General features: G+C 40.4%; 1 protein-coding gene across 1 annotated transcript in view; it reads right to left on the reverse strand.

Moving 5' to 3' along the window:
- COCH (cochlin) overlaps window positions 1–18,527 on the reverse strand; it is a 128,141-nt gene that overhangs the window by 50,694 nt on the left and 58,920 nt on the right. Inside the window, exon 11 of the mRNA XM_053711869.1 lies at window positions 10,316–10,542. Within this exon, the coding sequence (XP_053567844.1) occupies window positions 10,316–10,542 (227 nt within the window). The remainder of the gene's footprint in view (window positions 1–10,315; window positions 10,543–18,527) is intronic.

Genomic DNA, 18,527 nt, shown 5'->3' on the forward strand with positions numbered 1-18,527 from the left:
ATGAAAATTATGAATGACAACTGGCATATATTGCAAAATGGCACACTACTAGCCAGTCAAATAGGCAGAAAGGTACAAGTAGGATACAAAAGGCCAAAAAATCTATGATACCCTAGTTAAGAGCCACTTTATAAATAATCCGAGAAAGCCAGCCAAAGCAAAAGGCAAGTACCCATGTATGGAAAATCCAGGAAATAAAAGACAGGTATAATTATACACACATATTACATAATTACTTCTCTTGTACCACCATTGTTGTAATATATATATTGAAATGCCTTTGCAATTTAATCTATACAGGGATAACAACCAGACAGGTCAGCAAACGCATTCAAAAGCACTGTAGAAATATACGTAATGCACTGTTTCCCCATTATTAGTGATGAGTTATGTGGGGCTCATTTTTATTTTTATTATTGAATGATTTGGCTGCAGATTTTTTCTGGACACTTAAAGGGACAGTCAACACCAGAATTTATGTTGTTTTAAAATATAGATAATCCCTTAATTACCAATTCCCCAGTTTTGCATAACCAACACAGTTATATTTATACACGTTTTACCTCTGTAATTACCTTGTATCTAAGCCTCAGCAGACTGCCCCCTCATTTCAGTGCTTTTGACAGACTTGCATTTTAGCCAATCAGAGCAGTCTCCATGGTAAATTCACGTGCAAAAGCTCAATGTTATTCATATGAAACACGTGAACTAATGCCCTCTAGTGGTGAAAAACTATCGAAATGCATTTAGATTAGAGGCGGCCTTCAATAAGCATATGAACCTTCTAGGTTTAGCTTTCAACTAAGAATACCAAGAGAACAAAGCAAAATTGGTGATACAAGTTGTTTAAAATTACATGATGGAAAGTTGTTTAAAATTACATGCCCTATTTGAAACATGAAAGTTTTTTTTGGACTTGACTGTCCCTTTAAAGTGAAGGTAAATTTGAGGAATTAAAGCCAGTTTTTTAAAAATACTATTAAAAACAGGGGCACTTTCATTCATCAAAGTTTACAAAACAGACGTTTTGATTAAAAACTTACCTCTCTTCTTTGCACAGCCAGAGCAGCTTCCCCCTCCTGGAAACCCTGTCTTCACTGATCCGGATTAGTCATTGCTGACATGTGAAGAGAGGATTTCCAGGAGGGGGAAGCTGCTCTGGCTGTGAAAAGAAAAAAAGGTAAGTTTTTAATCAAAACTGCTGCTTTGTAAACTTTAATGAATGAAAGTTCCCCTGTTTTTAATAGTATTTTTTAAAAAACTGGCTTTAATTCATCAAAGTTTACCTTCACTTTAAGTGTTTGACACTGAATTTTGTTTATTGGTCCCTGCTAGATATTTCTGAGTATATGCATATTGAGTCTGGAAGCGTGCTCTTTGTGAACAGTTTACCCCTCAGACCACTAATCTTCTCCGCTCCTAGTCGGAGCTCTGCTGACCATTTTTTCTTTAATATGTAGGTAAAGGCGCTCTGTTTCCGTTTGCACGCCTGTTGAGATATGATAGGCGTCATTTTGTCTCTGCCTTCATTCTGAAATCTTGAGCGGAGTGGTGCCAATTTTTTTGCAAATTCCGGTCACGTGACTTCGCTTTCTAATCCTTCGGAGAACGGAGCGGTGATGTTGGTTTATGTCCCTGAGTGTTAGAGAACTCAGTCTGAGGGGCTATTGCAAGTGTGCCATTTAAACCGTTTGGGACCTGTGTGGTTCAACGATCATGGAGACAAGCTCTCTTACGGTATCTTAAATATACTCTTACAAGGTCCTTAAAGTGACAGTGCACATATTATGAGAAAGTCCTTTATATATAATATGGGAATTTTTATCTTACTGTGGAACAAAGTCCTGTTCCTGCGTATTTGAGCCTCTTATGTCCTAAGCTAATTTCTTATGATTAAAGTGACAGCACAATTTTTAACATGTTTCATTTTTGTGCTTGTTTCTGTGAAGTTGTTCACGGAGCTAGAGCTTTGCTCCTATGGACATACATCTGCTCTGCCTTGAATTATAGACTTTGTTTCTACTATTTTAATGAGAACTTTGTTTTAAAGGAAAATTCCTTTTTTACTTTTCTGAGCCTCATATATCTCAGGATGATGCTGTTCAGGCAATACCACAGATTTCTCCTTACACGTCCCAAGCCTTCACGGCGTCACATACAGTGCCCTGCGGTTCCTCTCAATCTCTAAAAGTTAGAAAAAGTGTTTGGGTTTTTTTCCCCTCATATTTTATAATTTTTTTTATAGTAAATTATAACAGTACTTTTCCATTTTCTGCCCGTTTGGGACAAAGGCTATTTTTACATTTCTCTTGTAAGGTGTATCGAGTCCACGGATCATCCATTACTTGTGGGATATTCTCATTCCCAACAGGAAGTTGCAAGAGGACACCCACAGCAGAGCTGTTATATAGCTCCTCCCCTAACTGCCATATCCATTCATTCTCTTGCAACTCTCAACACGCATGGAGGTAGTAAGAGAGAGTGGTGAAATATAGTTAGTTTTTTATCTTCAATCAAAAGTTTGTTATTTTAAATGGTACCGGAGTTGTACTATTTTATCCCAGGCAGTAAATAGAAGAAGAATCTGCCTGTGATTTCTATGATCTTAGCAGGTTGTAACTAAGATCCATTGCTGTTCTCACATATGTCTGAGGAGAGAGGTAACTTCAGCGGGAGAATGGCGTGCAGGTTACTCTGCTATGAGGTATGTGCAGTTACAATTTTTTCTAGAAATGGAAAATGCTAGAAAATGCTGCTGATACCGGATTAATGTAAGTTAAGCCTGAGGCTTTCCACTGTTGTAGTATGAGTGGGAGGGGCCTATTTTAGCTCTTTTTTTTGCGCAGTTAAAATTACAGACTGAGACATTCAGCTTCCCTCAGAAGTCCCCTGAATGCTATAGGACATCTCTAAAGGGCTCAAAGGCTTTCCAAAGTCGTTTATTGGGGAAGGTAGGGCCACAGCAGAGCTGTGGCAGTTTGTTGTGACTGTTAAAAAACGTCTATATCGTTTTTTTGATCCGTTTTTTGAACTAAGGGGTTAATCATCCATTTGCAAGTGAGTGCAATGCTCTGTTAGCTTATTACATACACTGTAAAAATTTCGTTTGATTTACTGCCTTTTTTCACTGTTTTTCAAATTTTGACAAAATGTGTTTCTCTTAAAGGCACAGTACTGTTTTTTATATTTGCTTGTTAACTTGATTTAAAGTGTTTTCCAAGCTTGCTAGTCTCATTGCTAGCCTGTACAAACATGTCTGACATAGAGGAAACTCCTTGTTCATTATATTTAAAAGCCATGGTGGAACCCCCTCTTAGAATGTGTACCAAATGTACTGATTTCACTTTAAGCAATAAAGATCATATTTTGTCTTTAAAAAATTTATCACCAGAGGAATCTGATGAGGGGGAAGTTATGCCGACTAACTCTCCCCATGTGTCAGATCCTTTGACTCACGCTCAAATGGCGCCAAGTACATCTAGGGCGCCCATAGCAATTACTTTACAAGACATGGCGGCAGTCATGGATAATACACTGTCAGTGGTATTAGCCAGACTACCTGAATTTAGAGGTAAGCGAGATAGCTCTGGGGTTAGACGAAATGCAGAGCATACTGACACTTTAAGAACCATGTCTGATACTGCCTCACAATATGCAGAAGCTGAGGAAGGAGAGCTTCGGTCTGTGGGTGATGTTTCTGACTCAGGAAAGATGCCTGATTCTGATATTTCTACATTTAAATTTAAGCTTGAACACCTCCGCGTGTTGCTCAGGGAGGTTTTAGCTGCTCTGAATGACTGTGATACAATTGCAGTGCCAGAGAAATTGTGTAGACTGGATAAATACTATGCAGTGCCGGTGTGTACTGATGTTTTTCCAATACCTAAAAGGTTTACAGAAATTATTAATAAGGAATGGGATAGACCAGGTGTGCCGTTCTCTCCCCCTCCTATTTTTAGAAAAATGTTTCCAATAGACGCCACCACACGAGACTTATGGCAGACAGTTCCTAAGGTGGAGGGAGCAGTTTCTACTCTAGCAAAGCGTACTACTATCCCTGTCGAGGACAGTTGTGCTTTTTTAGATCCAATGGATAAGAAATTAGAAGGTTACCTTAAGAAAATGTTTATTCAACAAGGTTTTATCCTACAGCCCCTTGCATGCATTGCTTCTGTCACTGCTGCTGCGGCGTTCTGGTTTGAGTCTCTGGAAGAGGCTTTACAGGTAGCGACTCCATTGGATGCCATACTTGGCAAGCTTAGAGCACTTAAGCTAGCCAATTCTTTTGTTTCTGATGCCATTGTTCATTTGACTAAACTAACAGCTAAGAATTCTAGTTTTGCTATACAGGCGCGCAGGGCGCTATGGCTTAAATCATGGTCAGCTGATGTGACTTCAAAATCTAAGCTACTTAACATTCCCTTCAAGGGGCAGACTCTATTCGGGCCTGGTTTGAAGGAGATTATTGCTGATATCACTGGAGGAAAAGGTCATGCCCTTCCTCAGGACAGGTCCAAATCAAGGGCCAAACAGTCTAATTTTCGTGCCTTTCGAAACTTCAAGGCAGGTGCGGCATCAACTTCCTCTAATGCAAATCAAGAGGGAACTTTTTCCCTTTTTTTTTGCTCAGTCCAAGACGGTCTGGAGACCAAACCAGACCTGGAACAAAGGTAAGCAGGCCAAAAATCCTGTTGCTGCCTCTAAGACAGCATGAAGGAACGCCCCCCTATCCGGTAACGGATCTAGTAGGGGGCAGACTTTCACTCTTCGCCCAGGCGTGGGCAAGAGATGTCCAGGATCCCTGGGCGTTGGAAATTATATCCCAGGGATATCTTCTGGACTTCAAAGCTTCCCCCCCAAAAGGGAGATTTCACCTTTCACAATTATCTGCAAACCAGATAAAGAGAGAGGCATTCTTACACTGTGTACGAGACCTCCTAGTTATGGGAGTGATCCATCCAGTTCCAAAGGAGGAACGGGGACAGGGTTTTTACTCAAATCTGTTTGTGGTTCCCAAAAAAGAGGGAACCTTCAGACCAATTTTGGATCTAAAGATCTTAAACAAATTCCTCAGAGTTCCATCATTCTAGATGGAAACTATTCGTACCATCCTACCTATGATCCAGGAGGGTCAATATATGACTACAGTGGATTTAAAGGATGCTTATCTTCACATTCCGATACACAAAGATCATCATCGGTTTCTCAGGTTTGCTTTTCTAGACAGGCATTACCAGTTTGTAGCTCTTCCCTTTGGATTAGCTACAGCCCCAAGAATCTTTATGAAGGTTCTGGGGTCGCTTCTGGCGGTCCTAAGGCTGCGGGGCATAGCAGTGGCCCCTTATTTAGACGACATCCTGATACAGGCGTCAAACTTCCAAATTGCCAAGTCTCATACGGACGTAGTACTGGCATTTCTGAGATCGCATGGGTGGAAAGTGAACGAGGAAAAGAGTTCTCTATCCCCACTCACAAGAGTTTCCTTCCTAGGGACTCTGATAGATTCTGTAGAAATGAAAATTTACCTGACGGAGTCCAGGTTATCAAAGCTTCTAAATTCTTGCCGTGTTCTTCATTCCATTCCGCGCCCTTCGGTGGCTTAGTGCATGGAAGTAATCGGCTTAATGGTAGTGGCAATGGACATAGTGCCGTTTGCACGCCTACATCTCAGACCGCTGCAACTATGCATGCTCAGTCAGTGGAACGGGGATTACACAGATTTGTCCCCTCTACTAAATCTGGATCAAGAGACCAGGGATTCTCTTCTCTGGTGGCTATCTCGGGTCCATCTGTCCAAAGGTATGACCTTTCGCAGGCCAGACTGGACAATTGTAACAACAGATGCCAGCCTTCTAGGTTGGGGTGCAGTCTGAAACTCCCTGAAGGCTCAGCGATCGTGCTCTTCAGGCTTGGCCTCAGTTAGCAACTCTGAGGTACATCAGATTTCAGTCGGACAACATCACGACTGTGGCTTACATCAACCATCAAGGGGGAACAAGAAGTTCCCTAGCGATGTTAGAAGTCTCAAAGATAATTCGCTGGGTAGAGACTCACTCTTGCCACCTATCAGCTATCCATATCCCAGGTGTAGAGAACTGGGAGTCGGATTTTCTAAGTCGTCAGACTTTTCATCCGGGAGAGTGGGAACTCCATCCGGAGGTGTTTGCACAATTGATTCATTGTTGGGGCAAACCAGAACTGGATCTCATGGCGTCTCGCCAGAACGCCAAGCTTCCTTGTTACGGATCCAGGTCCAGGGATCCCAAGGCGACGCTGATAGATGCTCTAGCAGCTCCCTGGTCTTTCAACCTGGCTTATGTGTTTCCACCGTTTCCTCTGCTCCCTCGACTGATTGCCAAGGTCAAGCAGGAGAGAGCAGCTGTGATTTTGATAGCGCCTGCGTGGCCACGTAGGACCTGGTATGCAGATCTGGTGGACATGTCATCCTTTCCACCATGGACTCTGCCTCTGAGACAGGACCTTCTACTTCAGAGTCCTTTCAACCATCCAAATCTAATTTCTCTGAGACTGACTGCCTGGAGATTGAACGCTTGATTTTATCAAAGCGTGGCTTCTCCGAGTCAGTCATTGATACCTTAATACAGGCACGAAAGCCTGTCACCAGGAAAATTCACCATAAGATATGGCGTAAATATCTTTATTGGTGTGAATCCAAGGGTTACTCATGGAGTAAGGTCAGGATTCCCAGGATATTATCTTTTCTCCAAGATGGTTTGGAAGAAGGATTGTCAGCTAGTTCCTTAAAAGGACAGATTTCTGCTCTGTCTATTCTTTTGCACAAGCGTCTGGCAGATGTTCCAGACGTTCAGGCATTTTGTCAGGCTTTGGTTAGAATCAAGCCTGTGTTTAAACCTGTTGCTCCCCCATGGAGCTTAAATTTGGTTCTTAAGGTTCTTCAAGGAGTTCCGTTTGAACCTCTTCATTCCATAGATATCAAACTTTTATCTTGGAAAGTTCTTTTTTCAGTAGCTATTTCCTCGGCTCGTAGAGTCTCCGAGTTATCTGCTTTACAATGTGATTCTCCTTATCTGATCTTCCATACGGATAAGGTAATCCTGCGTACCAAACCTGGGTTTTTACCTAAGGTGGTATCTAACAAGAATATCAATCAAGAGATTGTTGTTCCATCCTTGTGTCCTTCCTTCTTCAAAGAAGGAACGTCTATTACACAATCTGGACGTGGTTCATGCTTTAAAGTTTTACTTACAAGCTACTAAAGATTTTCGTCAAACATCTGCTTTGTTTGTTGTCTACTCTGGACAGAGGAGAGGTCAAAAGGCTTCGGCAACCTCTCTTTCTTTTTGGCTAAGAAGCATAATCTGCTTAGCCTATGAGACTGCTGGCCAGCAGCCTCCTGAAAGGATTGCAGCTCATTCTACTAGAGCTGTGGCTTCCACTTGGGCCTTTAAAAATGGGGCTTCTGTTGAACAGATTTGTGGGGCGGCGACTTGGTCTTCGCTTCATACTTTTTCAAAATTCTACAAATTTGATACTTTTGCTTCTTCGGAGGCTATTTTTGGGAGAAAGGTTTTACAGGCAGTGGTACCTTCCGTTTAAATACCTGCCTTGTCCCTCCCTTCATCCGTGTACTTTAGCTTTGGTATTGGTATCCCACAAGTAATGGATGATCCGTGGACTGGATACACCTTACAAGAGAAAACACAATTTATGCTTACCTGATAAATTTATTTCTCTTGTGGTGTATCCAGTCCACGGCCCGCCCTGTCATGCACCCTATGGTTTCTCCTTTCTCTGCGTGTTTTCGGTCGAATGACTGGATATGGCAGTTAGGGGAGGAGCTATATAACAGCTCTGCTGTGGGTGTCCTCTTGCAACTTCCTGTTGGGAATGAGAATATCCCACAAGTAATGGATGATCCGTGGACTGGATACACCACAAGAGAAATAAATTTATCAGGTAAGCATAAATTGTGTTTTTTGCTGTTTTTGTGTTTAGCTGTAATTTTCCTCTTACTCATTTACTTTACCCACACATATTATATACCGGTTTTCTCGCCATTAAATGGACTTTCTAAAGATACCATTATTTTCATCATATCTTTTAATTTACTATAAAAAAAATTATAAAATATGAGGAAAAAATTTAAAAAAAAAACACTTTTTCTAACTTTTAGCCCCAAAATCTGTTACACATTTACAACCACCAAAAAAACACTGATGCTAAATAGTTTCTAAATTTTGTCCTGAGTTTAGAAATACCCAATGTTTACATGTTCTTTGTTTTTTTTTTTTGCAAGTTATAGGGCCATAAATACAAGTAACACTTTGCTATTTCCAAACCACTTTTTTCAAAATTAGCACTAGTTACATTGGGTCATTGATATCTTTTAGGAATCCCTGAATATCCCTCGACATGTATATATATTTTTTTAGAAGACATCCCAAAGTATTGATCTAGGCCCATTTTGGTATATTTCATGCCAACATTTCACCACCAAATGCGATCAAATACAAAAAAATCGTTCACTTTTTCACAAATTTTTTCACAAACTTTCGGTTTCTCACTGAAATTATTTACAAACAGCTTGTGCAATTATGGCATAAATGGTTGTAAATGCTTCTCTGGGATCCCCTTTGTGCAGAAATAGCAGACATATATGGCTTTGGCGTTGCTTTTTGGTAATTAGAAGGCCGCTAAATGCCACTGCGCACATACGTGTATTATGCCCAGCAGTGAAGGGGTGAAGGGAGCATGTAGGGAGCTTTTTGGGGTAATTTTGGCTTTAGTGTAGTGTAGTAAACAACCCAAAGTAATGATCTAGGCCCATTTTGGTATATTTCATGCCACCATTTCACCGCCAAATACATTCAAATAAAAAAAAACTTTAAATTTTTCACAATTTTAGGTTACTCACTGAAATTATTTACAAACAGCTTGTGCAATTATGGCACAAATGGTTGTAAATGCTTCTCTGGGATCCCCTTTGTTCAGAAATATCAGACTTATATGGCTTTGGCGTTGCTTTTTGATAATTAGAAGGCCGCTAAATGCCGCTGCGCATCACACGTGTATTATGGCTAGCAGTAAAGGGGTTAATTAGGTAGCTTGTAGGGAGCTTGCAGGGTTAATTTTAGCTTTAGTGTAGAGATCAGCCTTCCACCTGAAACATCAGACCCCCTGATCCCTCCCAAACAGCTCTCTTCCCTCCCCCACCCCACAATTGTTCCGCCATCTTAAGTACTGGCAGAAAGTCTGCCAGTACTAAAATAAAAGGTATATTTGGGTTGTTTTTTTTATAGCATATTTACATATGCTGCTGTGTAGAATCCCCCCTTAGCCCCCAACCTCATGGATCCCCCATCAAACAGTTCTCTAATCCTCCCCCTCTAGCTTAATGGGCGCCATCTTGGGTACTGGCAGCTGTCTGTACCCAGTACCCAGTTTAGTAAAAAAAAAATATGCTTTTATTATTTTTTTGCCATTTTCTGTAGTGTAGCTTCCCCCCCCAACTCCCAGAACCCATCGATTGTTTTATAAATAAAAATCCCCCCCTTTTCTCCCAATTTTTAATTCAATTTTTCTGTAGTGTAGCGGTTCCCACCCGCTCCCGCCCCGTGCACGTGCCCGCCCGCTGCCCCCGTGCACACGCACGTGTCCCCTGACACTCCCACCTCCGATTCCGCCCCCCTCCGATTCCGCCCCCCTCCACATCACAGGACCCTTGCAGGCCGCCCACCTGTGACCCGCCTCCCTGCTTTGCAAACCAACCACCCACCAACGATGCTCCGGTGCAGAGAGGGACACAGAGTGGCTCTCTCTGCATCGGAGGATTGTAAAGGGGTATTGCAGGATGCCTCCATATCGAGGCATCACTGCAATACCCTCAGAGCTGCTGGAAGCAATCGCTTCCAGCACTCTGTTAGACAAGTGACGTACCAGGTACGTCTATTGTCATTAACTGCTTGTCATTAACTGCATCGGAGGCTTGTAAAGGGGTATTGCAGGATGCCTCCATATCGAGGCATCACTGAAATACCCTCAGTGCTGCTGGAAGTGATCTCAATCGCTTCCAGCACTCTGTTAGACAACTGACGTACCAGGTACCTTTACAATGAGGTGTGGCTACTGAGGACATTTTTTTTTTTTTACTAAGAGATGCCTCACCTTCAAGTGCTTCAATATTTGGGTATCATGTCTGTGTAATAAAAATGTAATTGATCATACTTTTAATTGGGGCTTTTTGATTAAGGTAAAAACACTCCTCAGCATCAATGGTACTATAGTCAGATCAGTATGAGCTATAACCATATAATGTTTTACATATAATGGTTACCTTGTCAATAAACCCCACATCTTGCACCATTCCAAGCTCTTCCACTGTGGGAGGTGCCACTGACACAATGAAGACGTTGATGCCGAATTCCCGTGCCACAATTCCAGCCTCCTCAATGTTATCTGAAGGCCAACCATCTATAAATACCACCATGACCTTAGGAATGCCCTTGCGCACGCCATTAGCAGCAGTGAAGAATTTCTGAGCAGTGTGCTTCATTGTTTTGCCTAATTGAAAAAAAAAAGAGAGATTAAGATTTATATCACAGCCACAGCTCTACAGTCTATCAATTAATTACAACTTAAAGGGACATAAATCACTCTGAGATTATAATATAAAATGTTGACTTCTGTGTACTTAAAAAAAAAAATTAGAAGCACACACTGCAGACTGAAGAGTGGCAACTAAATGAAAACAGCTACAGCAAACAAGGAATTAATGTGTCCAGACTGGTTTGCTCATTTACTGCAGGGACCGATATTCTTCATTAACTTCCAAAATGATTCCAATACTATAAAGTGGTGATGTGCAAATATTTGGTTAGTGGCATTCGGTTAATGTGGGTACTGAATTTATTAGAGCAACACACAATTATCTGTGCAAATATTTGCACACCCTATTGAGGAAAAATAGATAAAATACACTAAAAATGATAAAGCACCTGATCGCAAGATGCTAAATATTACATGCTAGGAATTTCTCACAAACCTCAGACTCATATAGAGACAGGACTGTTTTTAAATGGCCCAGCACAGGAACAACACTGTCATATGTAAAATAATGATAAAAACTGGCTGCTCACACAACATGTTGAAAATAATACAAGGCTAACTTTTTAGCTTAAAAATGCTGTTTAACATTTCACAGCTCTCTCACAGCATGACCATTTCATCAGGTTATTTTTTTTTTACAGTGGTACAGTCTGTTTAACAACTCATTGCATAGGCTTTATGGGACAAATTATTGCAATTTTTGGAATCTGTCCCATTGAGCATGTACAATGAGTATTTAAACTGAATAATGCACATTTGTGGTGGTCTTCTGTTTGCTTAATTTCGTCTACAGATTTGTCTACAGATTGAGGAGGAGCTGCCTGCACTATTGAGATTCCAAAATGTATTATCACTGGTGGACTTCTAATACACTAGAGTGAGCATTAACCGCTTTGTGCCGTTTAGACTTTTCATGCCGTCCTTACAGTGTTATATAGCCTCCTGCAGCCTAGTCCGAAAAATCAGACTAGGGGCGTGCCTTGCATGGATGAGCGTATGATTTGCATGTTTCAGCAAGTATTTACATAGGAACTTCGTTCCGATCTCAGCACTTGTTCTCCATCATGAAGGGGTTAATTGTTTAATTTTATGATCCTGTTCAGGGCCGGATTTACAGTCCAGGTAGTCATCAAAATCTAAAGTGCCCCCACACGCTCCCGGTTCACATATATGAACCTATAGATACAGCCTAAAACGTTATAGAATTATGATTTTTTTAAGAGCAGCTGCTAATTTTGCCACATAAAAAGCAGTGCATGATCTATAACAAAACACTCCAGACAGTATTTGCCCAGTATGATGAGATTCCAGTCAAAACAGTATTTCTTTCATGTAATTAGCAAGAGTCCATGAGCTAGTGACGTATGGGATATACATTCCTACCAGGAGGGGCAAAGTTTCCCAAACCTCAAAATGCCTATAAATACACCCCTCACCACACCCACAAATCAGTTTTTTTACAAACTTTGCCTCCTATGGAGGTGGTGAAGTAAGTTTGTGCTAGATTCATTCCCTTCGGTAGCTTTATGCATGGAAATTCTAGGTCTTATGACTGCAGCATCGGACGCGATCCCCTTTGCTCGTTTTCACATGCGACCTCTTCAGCTCTGTATGCTGAACCAGTGGTGCAGGGATTACACAAGATATCTCAATTAATATCTTTAACACCGATTGTACGACACTCTCTGATGTGGTGGACAGATCACCATCGTTTAGTTCAGGGGGAATCTTTTGTTCTTCCGACCTGGACTGTAATTTCAACAGATGCAAGTCTGACAGGTTGGGGAGCTGTTTGGGGGTCTCTGACAGCACAAGGAGTTTGGGAATCTCAGTATTTTGGAACTCCGTGCAATTTTCAGAGCTCTTCAGTCTTGGCCTCTTCTAAAGAGAGAATCGTTCATTTGTTTTCAGACAGACAATGTCACAACTGTGGCATACATCAATCATCAAGGAGGGACTCACAGTCCTCTGGCTATGAAAGAAGTATCTCGAATTCTGGTATGGGCGAAATCCAGCTCCTGTCTAGTTTCTGCGGTTCATATCCCAGGTATAGACAATTGAGAAGCGGATTATCTCAGCCGCCAAACATTACATCCGGGCGAATGGTCTCTTCACCCAGAGGTATTTCTTCAGATTGTTCAAATGTGGGGTCTTCCAGAAATAGATCTGATGGCTTCTCATCTAAACAAGAAACTTCCCAGGTATCTGTCCAGATCCAGGGATCCTCAAGCGGAAGCAGTGGATGCATTGTCACTTCCTTGGAAGTATCATTCTGCCTATATCTTTCCGCCTCTAGTTCTTCTTCCAAGAGTAATCTCCAAGATTCTGAAAGAATGCTCGTTTGTTCTGCTGGTGGCTCCAGCATGGCCTCACAGGTTTTGGTATGCGGATCTTGTCCGGATGGCCTCTTGCCAACCGTGGACTCTTCCGTTAAGACCAGACCTTCTGTCACAAGGTCCTTTTTTCCTTTAGGATCTCAAATCCTTAAATTTAAAAGGTATGGAGATTGAACGCTTGATTCTTAGTCAAAGAGGTTTCTCTGACTCTGTGATTAATACTATGTTACAGGCTCGTAATTCCGTATCTAGGGAGATATATTATAGAGTATGGAAGACTTATATTTCTTGGTGTCTTTCTCATCATTTTTCCTGGCATTCTTTTAGAATTCCGAGAATTTTACAGTTTCTTCAGGATGGTTTGGATAAAGGTTTGTCTGCAAGTTCCTTGAAAGGACAAATCTCTGCTCTTTCTGTTCTTTTTCACAGAAAGATTGCTAATCTTCCTGATATTCATTGTTTTGTACAAGCTTTGGTTCATATAAAACCTGTCATCAGTCAATTTCTCCTCCTTGGAGTTTGAATTTGGTTCTGGGGGCTCTTCAAGCTCCTCCGTTTGAACCTATGCATTCTTTGGACATTAAATTACTTTCTTGGAAAGTTTTGTTCCTTTTGGCCATCTCTTCTGCCAGAAGAGTTTCTGAGTTATCTGCTCTTTCTTGTGAGTCTCCTTTTCTGATTTTTCATCAGGATAAGGCGGTGTTGCAAACTTCTTTTAAATTTTTACCTAAGGTTGTGAACTCTAACAACATTAGTAGAGAAATTGTAGTTCCTTCATTATGTCCTAATCCTAAGAATTCTAAGGAGAAATCATTGCATTCTTTGGATGTAGTTAGAGCTTTGAAATATTATGTTGAAGCTACTAAGAATTTCCGAAAGACTTCTAGTCTATTTGTTATCTTTTCCGGTTCTAGGAAAGGTCAGAAGGCTTCTGCCATTTCTTTGGCATCTTGGTTGAAATCTTTAATTCATCATGCTTATGTCGAGTCGGGTAAAACTCCGCCTCAAAGGATTACAGCTCATTCTACTAGGTCAGTTTCTACTTCCTGGGCGTTTAGGAATGAAGCTTCGGTTGATCAGATTTGCAAAGCAGCAACTTGGTCTTCTTTGCATACTTTTACTAAATTCTACCATTTTGATGTGTTTTCTTCTTCTGAAGCTGTTTTTGGTAGAAAAGTACTTCAGGCAGCTGTTTCAGTTTGAATCTTCTGCTTATATTTTAAACTTTATTTTGGGTGTGGATTATTTTTCAGCGGAATTGGCTGTCTTTATTTTATCCCTCCCTCTCTAGTGACTCTTGCGTGGAAAGATCCACATCTTGGGTAGTCATTATCCCATACGTCACTAGCTCATGGACTCTTGCTAATTACATGAAAGAAAACATAATTTATGTAAGAACTTACCTGATAAATTCATTTCTTTCATATTAGCAAGAGTCCATGAGGCCCACCCTTTTTTGTGGTGGTTATGATTTTTTTTTTATGCTTTCACACTTTTTTCTTATCACCCCACTTCTTGGCTGTTCGTTAAACTGATTTGTGGGTGTGGTGAGGGGTGTATTTATAGGCATTTTGAGGTTTGGGAAACTTTGCCCCTCCTGGTAGGAATGTATATACCATACGTCACTAGCTCATGGACTCTTGCTAATATGAAAGAAATTAATTTATCAGGTAAGTTCTTACATAAATTATGTTTTTTTAAATTTAATTTATAGAAAAGTGCAGGTTGTCTAGACTGGAGCTTCATTTAGAAACTTTGCTGACCAAGCCTGCAATGTGCACAATCAACCAAGGGTCAGTTGATTTTTAAAGTGTGTTTATCCTGTGTAACAGCCCTGACATTTTGCATTTTAGCAATAATATTCATACTTGGTATTGTATATGAAAGACTGCCCTCTGACTGTACAATCTGTCAATTTGATTTTGACAGCCGCTGCAGCTGATACATGCTCACTGTGCACTCAGAGCACTGTAATAGTGCACAAATAGTCACTCACTGTCACTCCCCATAAAGGAACCAACCTCCACACACTTACTCTCAGGCCACTCTGGCAGCTTTGTCCGCATTCACTGGAGAAACGAAACGGACCGGACCAGCCAGTGTGGCGACCATCTTTGTTTAGGGCCTACTCTGCCTAATGGTAAATCCGGCCCTGATCCTGTTTAAGAATTTTTAGTAACAGTAACTTGCAAAGTCTTGTAATTACATATTTGTTTTTGTCCCTTTAAAGGGACAACAAACACTAAATACATTTCATTTTTGCATCTTTATGCCCCATTAAGTTTCAAACTTCCATTAAGAGAAAATTGCCTTTTTACATCTGAATGATCTGGTATTAATGTAGTTTTTTTGCAACTGAATTGCTCTATATAAAAATCACGCGAACACTTATGCTGTTGTTATTTCTGTATGAGCTCATATACATACTATTTAAAATTACTTAATGAATGTGATTTGAGCTTGTAAATTTCAGCCTAGCAGTGAGATACCCTATGTTCTAAACTATCAGTACTAATAACCAATTTAGCAGTTTTACATTTCAGAAGAAAATACATTATATAAAGAAGAAAAAGTGTTCATTATGGAAACAGGTTTAGTGTGTTCACAAGCAAACACTTTTTGCAGATGATCTGCTCTGCCATTTTTTCCCCCTTAACCATGGACAAAAATGACCTATGATTAGAGATTTCTGAGAGGTACTGTGATTTAATTGTGGAGATAACAGCTGTCAGAGAACCAAATTGCCAAGTTAATGTGATTGCCCTTCCAAAGCATGAAATTCCATGTCTTTCTTTGCATAATAGATTAACAGCAAGGTGACATACGGGCCTATTCAAATTAGAGGGACCCAAAAAATATATTAAAGTGAAGACACTTTATTTGTTGTCTCAAAGTGGTAAAGTGTGTTTTTTAAAAAGAAGACCAGCGAGTGCAAGTTTTTGTTACTTGTATTTAGTGGTTACTAGCACCCTGGCCATTCGAGTTTGAAGTGAGAGTGCTCTCCTGTGTTCTAATATATATATATATATATATAAATATATATATATATATATATATATATATATATATATATATATGTATATACTGTATATATATATATATATAGGGAGTGCAGAATTATTAGGCAAATGAGTATTTTGACCATATCATCCTCTTTATGCATGTTGTCTTACTCCAAGCTGTATAGGCTCGAAAGCCTACTACCAATTAAGCATATTAGGTGATGTGCATCTCTGTAATGAGAAGGGGCGTGGTCTAATGACATCAACACCCTATATCAGGTGTGCATAATTATTAGGCAACTTCCTTTCCTTTGGCAAAATGGGTCAAAAGAAGGACTTGACAGGCTCAGAAAAGTCAAAAATAGTGAGATATCTTGCAGAGGGATGCAGCACTCTTAAAATTGCAAAGCTTCTGAAGCGTGATCATCGAACAATCAAGCGTTTCATTCAAAATAGTCAACAGGGTCGCAAGAAGCGTGTGGAAAAACCAAGGCGCAAAATAACTGCCCATGAACTGAGAAAAGTCAAGCGTGCAGCTGCCAAGATGCCACTTGCCACCAGTTTGGCCATATTTCAGAGCTGCAACATCACTGGAGTGCCCAAAAGCACAAGGTGTGCAATACTCAGAGACATGGCCAAGGTAAGAAAGGCTGAAAGACGACCACCACTGAACAAGACACACAAGCTGAAACGTCAAGACTGGGCCAAGAAATATCTCAAGACTGATTTTTCTAAGGTTTTATGGACTGATGAAATGAGAGTGAGTCTTGATGGGCCAGATGGATGGGCCCGTGGCTGGATTGGTAAAGGGCAGAGAGCTCCAGTCTGACTCAGACGCCAGCAAGGTGGAGGTGGAGTACTGGTTTGGGCTGGTATCATCAAAGATGAGCTTGTGGGGCCTTTTCGGGTTGAGGATGGAGTCAAGCTCAACTCCCAGTCCTACTGCCAGTTTCTGGAAGACACCTTCTTCAAGCAGTGGTACAGGAAGAAGTCTGCATCCTTCAAGAAAAACATGATTTTCATGCAGGACAATGCTCCATCACACGCGTCCAAGTACTCCACAGCGTGGCTGGCAAGAAAGGGTATAAAAGAAGAAAATCTAATGACATGGCCTCCTTGTTCACCTGATCTGAACCCCATTGAGAACCTGTGGTCCATCATCAAATGTGAGATTTACAAGGAGGGAAAACAGTACACCTCTCTGAACAGTGTCTGGGAGGCTGTGGTTGCTGCTGCACGCAATGTTGATGGTGAACAGATCAAAACACTGACAGAATCCATGGATGGCAGGCTTTTGAGTGTCCTTGCAAAGAAAGGTGGCTATATTGGTCACTGATTTGTTTTTGTTTTGTTTTTGAATGTCAGAAATGTATATTTGTGAATGTTGAGATGTTATATTGGTTTCACTGGTAAAAATAAATAATTGAGATGGGTATATATTTGTTTTTTGTTAAGTTGCCTAATAATTATGCATAGTAATAGTCACCTGCACACACAGATATCCCCCTAAAATAGCTATAACTAAAAACAAACTAAAAACTACTTCCAAAACTATTCAGCTTTGATATTAATGAGTTTTTTGGGTTCATTGAGAACATGGTTGTTGTTCAATAATAAAATTAATCCTCAAAAATACAACTTGCCTAATAATTCTGCACTCCCTGTATATATATATATATATATATATATTATATATATATATATATATATATATATATATATATATGAGGTATGGTGTCAGTATGTGTACGCAGGGCCCTCTTAAACTTTTCTTCCTTTAATGTGTCCCCAATTATCAATTTTACCTGCTGGAATGTATTGAACTGTTTATAAATAGCTACTTTGCCTTTATATTGTCATGTGATAGCTACGTTTCCTGTTGAGTACTGGCTAAGGAAACAAGAGACACCAGAAGAAATAAGCATCCAAGTGGGGGTCGGAGAGAGAGCTGAGCCCTTTTTAAACAATGTTTTTGGATCAGCTTTAAAAAAAACTCTTATCTGTTACTTGATGATGTTAGAAAATCTTATAGACATCCCAAAATAAAGATTTGGGCGTAGATTTAACAAGGGACTTTAAGCTCCCCGGAAACAGCAGTTATGAAGCAGCAGTCTAAAGACCGCTGCTCCATAACTTGTCCGCTGCCTCTGAAGCTGCTGTCTTCAATCCGCCCTATCCTATACGGCAGCATTGCTTGTGCAATGATAAATGCTGATGGCGTATGCTGTCGGCATTTATCGATGTGCGGCGGACATGATACGCTATATCGGCCCCTTGATGTTAGGTTACATTCCAATTGTAAACTTGAAGGGATATAAAAACCCAAAACTTTTCTTTGATTATTCAGATAGAGCAATTTTAAACAGCTTTCTAATTTACTTCTATTATCAATTTTTCTTTTCTTTGTGGTATATCAGGAGCCTGCCAATATTTGGAGCACTATATGGCAGCAGTTTTGCAAGAATTTTTGCAAAAGCACTAGATCATGGCACCACTATTTCCTGTATGCAGTGCTCCAGACACGTATCTCTTCAACAAAGAAGATCAAGGAAATTAAGCAAATTTGATAATAAAAGAAAATTGGAAAAAAAAAAAAAAATTG

This window comes from Bombina bombina, chromosome 1, assembly GCF_027579735.1.
Source record: "Bombina bombina isolate aBomBom1 chromosome 1, aBomBom1.pri, whole genome shotgun sequence".
In the NCBI taxonomy this organism is placed as follows: Eukaryota; Metazoa; Chordata; class Amphibia; order Anura; family Bombinatoridae; genus Bombina; species Bombina bombina.